Below are 12433 nucleotides of genomic sequence, written 5' to 3'. Positions count from 1 at the left end.
GAGGATACAAAATAAAAGAGACAATACGATGAGCGGTGCTGCGACTGTGCCAGCAGCAGTGTGAGCTGATGTTCAGGGATCGGCCTTACGTTTTGGCAACAGTCGATGAACTCGTCTATGGTTACCACGCCGTCTTTGTTCTTATCCATCTTCTGTTGGAGGCAGACAAAAGGAGAGATATGAAGAAGGTTTTCTGAAGCCTCGTACATAAAACAGTAAAATCTGCCAGCTGCCTGCTTGCCTGAAAGAATACTTCTACGTGCTGACGGGGCGTCTCCTCTTTGAGGACGGGGTATGTGCATTTTCCCATCATGTCGTAGATGGCCTTCATGATGTCCAGCATTTCCTGTGATGCGCGGAAAACATAACAGAGATAAATACAACGTCTTACACTTAGTTTGCACTGATTACTCGCAAGCAGCTCTTGTGTCCTCACTCATATATCTTACATGCAACTGGATTCATACAGTCTCAGGATGAATTATTGGTCAGCGTCAGAAAAAAAAAGCCAAACACCAATTAAAATGAATGGCCCTGAGCCTCAGCTGTTGTGCTAATCACCACGTGTTGCATTATAGAGCATTCATTTGCGCTGGGACTGTTTGTTCTTTCAGGTCCCCGTAAAACAGATTCAAGGAGCAGGAAGTTCGAATAACAACCCTGAGAATTTAAGGATGGCCACTATTTTATGTTGTTTTGTGATTTCTGCGCTATATTATTCAGCTTTACTTATAGTGTTGAATCCACATCCTAATGAGTGATATATATATATATATATATGTATATGTATAATCACTGGCCACTTTATTAGGGACACCTGTTCAACTGCTTGTTAACACAAAAGTCTAATCAAGCGATCACGTGGCAGAAAATTGATGCATTTTGATACATAGCCATGGTCAAGATGGGACCCTGAAGTTCAAACTGAGCATCAGAATAGAGGAGAAAGGTGATTCATATTTAAGTGACTTGTTAAGTTAAGTGAGTGTTCTGAGTGTTGCTGATCTGCTGGGATTTTCCCACACAACCATCTCTAGAGTAGAGGACTGGCCAAGAAAGAGAAAACATGCAGTGAGCAGCAGTTCTCTGGGTGAAAATTTCTTGTTGGTGCAAGCGGTCAGTGGAGAATGGCTAGACTCCTTCAAGTTGCTAGAAAGGCAATAAGTCAAATAACCGCTTGTTACAACCAAGGTTCGCAGGAGAGCATCTCTGAACACACAACACATTGAAGCTTGAGGCAGATGGGCTACAGCAGTTGAAACAAACAACTGTAAAGTGCAGGGGAAATACTAATAGCTTGTTTAGGCCGGCTTTGAAGTAGCTTTAAATGTATGCTGGGAGGTTTAATCCCTGCATTTGAATTAAATTAAAAGGAGCCAGCTTTGTTAATGAACATATGGCAGCTCGACAGCTTTAAAAATAGTGAAAGTAAAGAATAAAATTAAAGGTTAGGGTAGTTTTAGTTAAGCTGTGACTGTAGTCAGACCACACTGGCAGGGAAACATCTGTCCATGCTCTGCTATTTTTTACCTAGCCAGCTGGGGGAGTCAGCATTTATGTGCATTTTCTAAACGATACAGTGTATAGGCTGCACAGTTTTAATAATAAGAATGTAAAGAATCACTTACGGCAAAGATACATGAAAATAAAATGTAAGAAACATTGTTTATTTCTATGTTCCATATTAACCCTCTATGTGTTTTGACACAGTAGATGGCAAAAAGAGCCAAATGTGGCTCTGGAGCGGCAAACTGGAGACACCTGCTCTGTACACGGACTGAAGACAGTACTACAACTCAACCATAAGAGGGCAGTGTTTGTTTTCAGTACAGCTAATTCTTCCTAAGAACATTTTTTATTTTAAGTATTGTGAACTGAGTGCACTGAGTGCTTTCTCACTGACAAGCAAGGACAACAAGCTTAGTGAGCCAGTAGGAGGAGGATATGTCAATGTTATCCCACAGACGAGATTCCTGGGAGGATGTTTTCTTCAGTTTAACTGTTACATTTTTATCTTTACTTTACAAAAATCGAGCGCAGTCTGCAGGCTCAATGTGAACATTAGCAAAATGCTAACTGGCGTAGCGCTGTGCTCGATGGAAATCAACGAATCGTGAACATCGTGTACAAAAACATGTAAGTGAATTAACTAAAGCATGCAGTGTGAAACACGGCGAATATTTCAGCACTGTGACCTTCGTGTTTTTAGGAGATGTACCTCTTTAGTGATATATCCGTCTTTATTGATATCATAAAGGTTGAAGGCCCAGTTGAGTTTTTCCTGGACTGTGCCACGCAGGAGGATAGAGAGACCCATAACAAAATCCTGTAATGGAAACACAACTTAATGACAAATGTGGAAAACATCACAGCTTTAACTCAACGACGACGCATGAGACACTTTCTACGTGAGGCACTTCAACCGATTCCGACCTTTCTGTGGGGATGCCGTCCTCTATCACGTATTCATTAGAGGAAAATGATGAAACAGCAAAAGTGGAGCTATCGTAAATCAAAAATAGCTCATTATTCAAATGTTTAGTCGACTGGTATTCAGTGTCGGTCCTCAGGGAGATCCCGTACTTCAGAACAGAGTGGACCGCACATTAGCCAGGGAAACTTTGGTTTGGCATAATGACAGCTGTTCCCTGTTCTGTCCTAATAAGCAAATAAGTGCCCTTCATAAATATTAATCAAATGTTGAGCATCTTGAGTAAACTTGATGAGGCTAGATTTTTTTTTTTATAAAGGCGGTTGCAGGTTACATAATGATCAAGTGTAAAGCCTCGTCTGTAGGAGCGTTTGATGCGTTTGACATCGTTTCTCTCCAGTGAACCTACACACTGGTCGAGTTTTGAGACACTGAGAAATGAACAACCTGGCAACTCTGGGCTTACCTCAAAACTCACAGAGCCATTGTGATCCGTGTCAAAAGCATTGAACAGGAAGTGTGCGTATGTCGAAGCATCTATGGAGAGAACAAACAACCAATCACAGAACATCTGTCGTGATTACGGCTCGCTGGCAGCGGTGGCTACTGCAAACAAGAAAAAGGTTCAAAGCGGAGACTGTTTTTTCTTTTCGACTTCAAAGAAAACAGGCTCGCGATGAGAGGGAAGAACAGTGTGCTTAGAGCTAAGGGTTTTATCATTGTTTCCTCTGTGCTGTGCCATTATGTTCACTGGCCTGCCTTTCTTCTCTCTGAACAGATATATCAAAGCTTCCTAATGTTTCCTCTGTTCCTCCTCGGGTAGAATCTTTGCATAATGATGAGAGCCAACAGAGAGAAACTCAAGGCTGCCTGAATACAAACTTCTCCTCTCCCTCCGCCTCTCACCGACACTGTGTTTTCATGGGAGGCGAGGAAACCTAACGCACTCCGGACTTAGTGCAATTTTTGTAAACACGCATCAAGGCGGGAGCTCCAGGGAAAGCGAAAACATGCTGGGAAAACAAAGCAGCGGGCACAGACCTCCTTGCGGGAAGAACTGTGAGTAGATGTCTTTAAAAGTGTCTTCGTTGACGACCCCGCTGGGACATTCCTGCAAGACAAAATGGAGATGCGCAGGTTATCTGACGTCTATGTTTACAGTCCTAGCCTTAAACTTGAGTTCACATAGTGCCAATCGCGGTCACGTCTCACTAAAAACAGGGCACCTCTGAGAACAATGAAGTCGGCTAGCAGTGGGAAGATGTCTTTACAAGAAAAGCAACATATTTCACCGGTGACTGTCGTTGGTATTCAAAGCAGAAACCATCGAAACTATCTCGTCCATGCCTGTGGTTATCTGGCAGCATTCACTGGAAAAGACTGAATAGTCGTACATAACATACCCAAGAATTGTGCGTGTGTCTCTTTTCAAACAATCAAAGTAGCGGATGACCTTGCTTGGAGCAGCGTGGTGATGGAGGCAAATAGTTTTACAGGTTCGATTCTATGGCACACACTGACAGGATATCGACTCTAGTAACAGAGGGAACGTCCCCTCTACATGGGCAATTTCCAGGGCAGGAGCCTCGTGTTTCTCTGTATTTTATGGAAGAAAATAGTCAACAGCAGCAAGGGCTTTTACTGGAAATCAAATATAAAAAAACAAAACAAAACAAAAAAACCACAGTGTGGATACAAATGCGAACACCTCTATGATAGAAGGACTTCTGAAGCTACATTGTGCTTGTGAACCTGCATCAACATCAACATATTCTATTCCCTTTCGCGAAAGTCAAAAGTAGACACGTTAAAAGGCTCTCTCAGTACGAGTAACCTCACTAGAATTAAAGGGCACGCTGGGTTTCCTGCTTCCTGTGACCACGTCTCATCAGCCACTTTGGGAAACAGTGCAGCGAGGGGAAGAAAATAAAGACGAAACCTTCATAGTCTCGCTTCAAACGGGCGTCTTGTGTTTCAAGTTAAGAGGATGCTGCAAGGTTGTCTGCACAAGTCCCCTGACACCCTCCTCCTCCTTGGTCTCACAGACTCAGCTGAATATCTTGCAGGGTGAGGCGAGAAACAAGTTTTGGAGATGTTAAGCGAGACAGAATGTGCACAAGTCTGTCTCTGCGTTGTCATTTGGCAGGCTCTAACCTGATTTGTGAAGTCTGAAAGTCGTTGCTTGGACTAGCGTGTATGAATCATAATGATGTACAATGAGGAAAATTATTCTCCATCATGGTCGGAATAAATGACACCTAATTATAACGGTCAGAGTGCCTGGATTGAGGAAAAATATTCAAGTTGTTAATTTCTAAGTATTGATCTTTATTCCTGGTAAAACAAAAGACTGCAGCTACAAAGAAAACAATTAGTGTTGTTCAAATTAGAAAAGTATGACATTAAATGTGAAGCCACAGTGTTGTGAAAAGTTATTTGCCCCTTCCTGATCTCTTATTTTTTGCATATCTGTCACACTTGCATGATTTAGATTATCAAACAAATACAACACAAACAGAAAGTGTGTTTTTAAATGATGATTTCATTTATTTAGAGAAAAAAATGATCCAAACCTACCTGGCCCTATGTGACAAAGTTTTTGCCCCCCTTCTTAACTCATTAATTAACTGTGACTGACTCCATTTTTTGGAAAGCTGAGTTCAATTTACCAGCCACACCCAGGTCTGACTACTGCAATAACTGCTGAATCAACAAATCACTTGCATGCTAACATGCTCATAACAACAGTGCTAACAGGTTTTATTATCTCTTAACTGACCCAGTTGTAAATGAAATTATGAAGTAAGGTTGAAGGGTCTACTACTTTGCAAGTAAATAGCCATAAAATAAATAACGAAGCTAAGATTTTGACCTACATGTGCATTAGCTTTTAGCTATTAGCTATTAGCTAAAGCATATATCAGCATGGTGTGATTTTAGGAAACTGGAAAAATTTTCTGTGATCTGTTCATCTGATAAAAAAATTTATCTACAGCAGATGAAAAGTATCAAAAAGTCATGTTGTTAGGAAAAAGGAAAAATCCATACACCGAGAGAAAAATTGATTTTTCAGGGGGGAAATAAGTTTTACAGGTAAAAAGGCTGAGGTATGCCAAATTATATAAGAACTGGACTGGTAATCACTAGTAACAGATCTTTGGATAAATCCAAATTTAAAATTTTTGTTTAAATTAGTTTGGGTTGGAGATCTTGTCAAAATTGATGGAATTAGTATGGTTGGATTGGGTTCCACCATGCAGTACCATCTGGAAAGCATCTGATCTGATTGTTGAATGATCCCAAACCCACTGCCAATGAAACAGAAGCATACCTGGATAGAAAAACACACAATGAAACTCAAACTAAAAATCAGTCATGGATTGGCCTCCCCCAGCCTGGACCTCAACACTATTGAAGCAGTGTGGGATCACACTGATGGGGAACAGAACAAAAGGCAGAAACATCCAAAGAAGAGCTTTGAATGTCCTTCAAGAAGCCTGGAGAACTATTCCTGAAGACTACCTAAAGAAGCTACAAGAAAGCTCCTCAGAGAGTTCAGGCCGTTTTGACGAATAAAGGTGGTCACACCAAATAAAGCTCATCAGTGCTGTTGTCTGTTTTTGCCTTTATATGCTTTTTTCTAGGTATGTTTGCACACATTTCAATAAATTCTTCTTATTTTTTTATTATTTCATTTCCCATTTTCATACTAACATATAAAGAAGGGTTGGATCAAGACTTTTACGTAACACTGTGTATTTTTTATCTGTAGTTTCTTAAGGAATGTAGAAATTCTGTCCCTGCAGGGACTTCACGCATATCCACCATAAAGACAAAATGCACTACAGCTTCTTTGTATTTGACAGTATTTCTCTGTTGTTTACCAGAGCAGCTGTTAATTAGCGCTTTGTTTATCTTCTACAACCGTGCAGACAACACGCTCTAAACAGTCAACCTCTTGTTGTAGTTGTGCAAGTAAATGCTGTAAATAAATATAGTAAGCAGGGGGATTTTTTTTTTAATAGGACTTCTACTTCACTTGTAGAGTATGTGCATGGCTGCACCTGTGTGTGTCTGTGCATCACACGCACAGGCCTGTCTACATTAATAACATCTGCTCTGAAATGGGACCATAATATTCAAACAGCAGCTTCTTCTTCTATTCTCTCTACTGCAAATCATCCTAAAAAGCTGCAGGAAAATAAAGTTCAGTAAAAGTTGTTGGAGCGAGTCTCACTCTCGTGGCAGAATTCAGCTGATTGTATTTCAGCGTTTCTTTGTAGCCTGATGATGACATTGGTGAGCGAGGCTATTTTTCAGTTGGGAATGGAGCCTGTGCGTCATCTTATTACCACATGCAATGCAGCGCCCCTGCAATTCAATTTCAAGTTCAGAGAAATAGTTACACTCTGACTTTAGGTCCCATCACGGAAAACTTTGATCTTGCTAAGCTAAAAGTCAGGAACTCATTTACATTATATTATATGAATATATATAACATTAAGCCAGAGTTCATTTTATTTTCATAAAGTATGCATCTGTGTCCCAACAACAGACGAACAGATCACCAAATTAAAGATATAACAAATATCATACATACATATCAATAACATTAATTAGCTTATTATTACCTGCTAGCACTCAATGCATAAATATTTGCTCATGCACTTCTAGATCAAGACTTCAAGAAAAAGAAGATAGCAACTGGAAAAACGTGGGTTACATTTTCCAGGATGATCACCAACGTAGTCACTGTTTTCCCTTCGTCCTCTTTTTTTTTTTTAATTTGATTTTGCACATTGTTCAATGCCATTCTCATTAGACGGACTGAGAGATCAGAAAGTTTATTTGTATTCATTTGATATGCTTGTAAAATTAGCTCATCCATGATAATAAAATCACACATGCAATTCAATCAAATGCAAAACTGGCCAGGCATGAAATTCCTTTTGGAGACCCGTGAAGCGAGGCGGCAATAAGCAGTGCGGGGAATGAAATAAACCTACGAACAGACTGATGGAATCGAAAGTATGAGATCTTAATCTAATGCCCAAGTCAGTGCCCTGGACTGTGAACTGTGAAAGCTCAGAAGATTCAGTCAGACGTGAGGACAATATTGTGTTATTTTCTCTAGTCTGAGGTCAAGAGATTTTTTTAAATAATAAATTCTCTCAAACCTTTAAGGTGACCCCTTGCTCAAATTCTGCCTCGAGATCAAGGCCCAGAACCAGAGGTTTCATTTGGTAGACGAGACCTGCTCGACAAAGAGCTATATCTAAAACAAAGCACCACTTGTGCCACAAGTGAATAACTTGTAAAGTCTGTTGTCAAGACAGATGACCTCATCCTGCCACCTGCATTGGAGAAGTTTGATTTGCTTCAAAACCCTGGATACCAAGGACAAAGGGCCAAACTTCTCATCATGGGAATCATGCCAGCTTCTATTAGTCTGGCTCGCCTTAAAAGCTTTCCTTCATTCTGCCAATGTCACTGGGATAGGGCAAGACAAGATGAGCTGTTTGACCCCAGAAGTTAAAAAATGAGCCACACTCTAGATTTAGTGATGGACAAAAGCTATTTAATAGCTGTAATTTAAGCGTCATTACTCTTTCTCTTTGTCCAGTTTGGGGTCCTAGTTCAACCATATCTAACTCCACAGTAGACAGGAGCAACTGAGTAAACGGAGATGATGACCTCCTATTCCAATACATAAATGAATAAATACACTAAAAACATTATAACCATGCTAGTGGCTCAGTGAGGCTGTATTGAGGCTCTTTGATGTACAGAGGTTAATGCTAACATGCCAATATTTTACTATTCTAAATAGCAAACAAGCTAAACACAGTGAGGATGATGTGAATTTCATTTTTTGTTTTTTATCAAAAATCAAAGAATTAGAAATTCAAATTCAAGTTTAGATTTTAAAAAGGCAGATGGAGAATTATGAAATGATACTGCACCGGGCAGATACCCATGTACTAAGAAGAAGTAAATAAATTAAAAAGGGCGAAGGGGATAAATGATCTCCATTTATATAGTGCTCAATCACAATCACAAGAGTTGCCTTTAGGTACTTTCTAGTGTAAGTTAAAGACCCTGCAATAAAAGAAAACCCCAACAATCAGATAATCCCTTTCAAGCAAATACTTGGTGACTGCGGGAAGGAAAAACTCCCTTTTAACAGGAAGTGACCTTCGGCAGAACCAGGCTCAGGGAGGGAAAGCCATCTGTCGTCTGGTTGGGAGTTGGGGAGGGAGACAGGACTGGAAAAAACACAATGTGAAATTTAGGATGCACCTGCTTGGAAAGCCATCAGCTAGTTTGATAACTTCTGGGCTAAGACTTCTTGTTGAATTGTTGTCAGATGATATCAGTGGTTTCATGACTGCAATCTGTGTTTTGCTGTCCACACTGTCTGCTTACCTCCATCCAACCAAGACCTGCTTAAAGGTGGCATTATATGGTACTCAGACTATGAGCTGACAAAAAACTAAAACCAGAACACTTCCAGTACCAAATGGAAATTATGTCCCTTGCTAACAAATTCTGCATATATTCCTGATAAATCACCCAGAGGGGCAAATTAATATGTATGCCTTTTTCATGGTGCTCAAGGAAAGCTGAAGGGGCCACCTGAGTTATTTGGATTCATCACTTCATCACTTCCAGTGGCAAAATAGAGAATGTCTTTAAACACAAGCAACACTGTCGCTGTGAAATCAGGCAGCGTGAAGCACAAATTAAAGCCCTGATCGGAACACTTCTTACCTCTTACTCCATCTCCATTGGAAATGGACTAATGGGAAAGATTTGCAGGGACTTGGCTAGAGCACAGTGCAGGCAACAGGAAACTGAAGCCTCATGGGACCACCATCACAGGACTCTCACTATCCTCTTTCATTGCCAGATAATCTGGGTTGGGTTAATTCTGGGTCATCTTATTATGCCTCACACCAGAGATGACAAAGAAGTAAGGTGGGGGGTGGAGGGGTTGAGGTATGACCTCATTATCTCTGACACAGTGAACCGTGTACAGAAGTTTACATTTTCTGTGGTAAGCACTATTGGACAGTTTAACATTTAATGCAGGTTGAGCTGCTTGAGGAGACTTGGGTGGAAACACCCTTGCTCTCTACAGCAGGTTGCAAAAGAATACATGAAATAAAATCAAAAGGAAAACAATGTTTTTGATGTGAAGGAAAAAGAGATGTCCAAGAGAGAACAAAGCATTCCAAGGTGTACATTATGTATGGTGGCCTCGTCACTTACATTCTTGAAGCCGCGGTAAAGAATCTGTAGCTCCTTTCGCGAGAAACGCGTCTGGGCTTCGAGTTGTTCCAGGCCTTCTGGGCGATGGCGGACTGCCGATAGTTCCAGCTCATCTTCGACGCTGTCTGGAGAGGAGAAAGAACAAGGTCAGTCATGAAAATCGTCCTTGCAAATTTGTATTTTTGACACTAGAATTTTAGCTATCTTGTTACATTTTCAGCAAATAGATAATCAAATAAAACAAAACAAAAAACCAACAAAAAGCTCCATTCACAATGCCAGAACTCAACATTTTACTACAAAATGTTATTGGCTCGTGGGAAAATCCATTCAAGTGGATCAGTTCTGAAGTCCTTTCTTTGCCTCACACGCCACATACCTTCACAAAACCAAACAAAAAATCTGAATGCTCTTTTCTTCTCTACAACAAACATGACAGCAGAGGTAATTAGAGTTTTTTTGAGACCCCGGAACACAACAAGCCCTCGTGGCAGAGAGCCTCTTCATGAAAGAGGGTAGCTGAACCCTGTGAAATGTTTTAATGGGCCTTTAATGATAGCAGATGCTGTCTGGGCACTGTCACCGACTGCACTGTCCTCACAGCACAGCGTTTGACTTGTCTTGTGCAGGGTCTCTCATATACCTGAAGTGTGACACACTAAGTGCCTCATTAGCTCGAAGAGGCTTATTACGGCCCACAGTCAAAAGGCCAAATCTTTAAACGGACCATAATTAACCTGTTGCTATGGAACAAATGCTCCGCATCCGTTGGAGGATGTCAGCTGATATAAAGGAAATAAAAATGGCTATTTGATCTCATTCTCATCATCATATTAGTCCAGAAGCTGTAGCATTACAGCGGTGTAATTAACAAATTTCTGTTTATCTGACCTGTTTAGCATCACATATTCTTTTTTGCGTCACCGTGTAATTACGACGAAACTAATCTGCAATATGCGAGCGTTTTGTTTCAGTGAAAGATGACAGTTTTGACTGCGCACAGCAGAAAATCATTTTTATTCCCTTCAGAAAAGGCAAAAACAAAACGTTCGACAGACGAAAGGAAAAGATTTCACGTTGCAGCTAAAATGCAGCTCCGTCAATCATGTGTGACTAAAGCCTGTACTGGCTGAGAAAAGACACAGAAACAAAAGAACATCTTAGACAACAGCAACAAAATCATCAGAGAGACAGAGACAGAGTGAAGGGAGAGAGAGGGAGAGAAAGCCTTGGAAGAGCCACTTGCTTTGATTAGTGGAGGATGGCTTTTTGGCTGTGGAGCATGGAAAGAGCCTCATGAGTCGAGCTCTCACCCCGCGCTTGTGGACAATCTGAGGATAACCTGGGAAATATAGCATTAGGTCTTGTGGGTTACCCAGGCAACTAAGAGCCTCAGAACAATGTAGGACGCTGGACATGCAAGAGGTGAGGGTCTAAGTTTGGACATGAAGCTAGCTGACTTCAGGACAACAACACAGTGTTTTTGCTCTGCAGCAAGCAGCCTCAAAAGGAGCTCGGCTTGTGTCATTTTGGCTGTTACTAATTAGCTTTTAACACAATGCATAGCGCAGTGATGAGTAGTTTTTAGCTATTCAAAATCCTCAGTATAGGTCAAAAAAAAAGAAAGATGGATGAAAAGAAAGGAATTTTTCAACATTGTTCTGCTCATTCTGAGGACAAGTTGTCATGGCAATATCTCCCTTCAAATGGGAAACTCATCCCCAACAACAGGTTGAACCATTTGCACCAAGGACGAAAAACTTATTTTACATCATGTGCCACCACTTTAATTTTAGAGAAGGCCCAGCGACACTCTCCTTCCTGTTACTGTGAGGACTTTAACTGCACTTTTATACCAAGAGCTCTTGATATAAGGACAGTATGACAAAAAATATGTCAGACGTTTGCTTTGCTTTAGCTTTTTACGTTTGTTTTTACTGTGGATATGTTGTAAAAAACTTACATTTCTACAGTAGACAGTAGAAAACCGGACATTTTCATTCATTTATCTGTTTATCTATTACGTAATGACTTTGGTGCATTATGAATGACCGTGGAGGAGGTCTTTATCAGTAAGAAAAGCTGTAAAATTTAAGAAAATGCAGTTAAAAGTCCAGCATTTATGCAAACCTTCAAATTACCCAAAGTCTTTACCAGGCCGATTTGGTCCCTAGGCCTAATGTTTGACACCCCTGAGCTACACTTCTCTTAATCCAGCCGAGAAACATCTTAGTCTGAACCAACTGGCAGATCAACAGACATTTTCACTTACTAGCACTGCTGTAGTTATCTCTGGATTTACTTCACGGACAGCGCTCCCAACAGATAAAAACAAGACCAACGAGAAACTTCTTCTGTTTAGCTGAAACAGTATAAAGCTACTCCCAAGCACCAGGCATGTACGAACTGTCTTTGGATTCTGTGCTTTGTCTACTCAGCTAGTCCTTGGCTTTTAAACAGATGTCCCCTTATATCTAGATTAAGTTGAAAAGTAAAACAGAAAGAGTTCTCCCTTAGGCTGAGATTTATTGCAAAGAGTGTTCAGGCCCTTTAAATTTACCCACTCAGCAATTTTATGCTGATTAGAGAAAGGCCTGAAAGATCTGTCAAAACATGTAATTCCCACTTGTGTCAACAGTGTTTAGTTCCATCGCCTTGAAATTGCCAGTTTTGGGGTTTGCAGAGGTGGTGAAGAGGAATGGCGTCTTTCTAACCTTTTTAACCAAATTT

At 40.6% G+C, this 12433-nt stretch overlaps 1 protein-coding gene across 7 annotated transcripts in view; it reads right to left on the bottom strand.

Annotated features, from left to right (window-relative positions):
- The window catches only part of kcnip4a (potassium voltage-gated channel interacting protein 4a), a 147377-nt gene that overhangs the window by 2941 nt on the left and 132003 nt on the right, over window positions 1–12433 (bottom strand). For 6 of the 7 annotated variants that reach the window (XM_005468197.4, XM_025905604.1, XM_005468196.4 and 3 more), the window contains 6 exons: window positions 9704–9828; window positions 3473–3542; window positions 2898–2968; window positions 2219–2326; window positions 242–346; window positions 90–152 (listed from right to left, as the gene is read on the bottom strand). In XM_005468197.4, coding sequence (XP_005468254.1) covers window positions 90–152; window positions 242–346; window positions 2219–2326; window positions 2898–2968; window positions 3473–3542; window positions 9704–9828 — 542 coding nt within the window. Of the gene's footprint in view, window positions 1–89; window positions 153–241; window positions 347–2218; window positions 2327–2897; window positions 2969–3472; window positions 3543–9703; window positions 9829–10949; window positions 11046–12433 lie in introns of all 7 variants that reach the window. The other variant, XM_005468193.4, reaches the window with a different exon arrangement.

The sequence above is a fragment of the Oreochromis niloticus genome, linkage group LG3 (assembly GCF_001858045.2).
Source record: "Oreochromis niloticus isolate F11D_XX linkage group LG3, O_niloticus_UMD_NMBU, whole genome shotgun sequence".
Classification (NCBI taxonomy): domain Eukaryota; kingdom Metazoa; phylum Chordata; class Actinopteri; order Cichliformes; family Cichlidae; genus Oreochromis; species Oreochromis niloticus.
The sequence above is the reverse complement of the archived record's forward strand: the minus strand, read 5'-3'. Positions and strand labels throughout refer to the sequence as shown.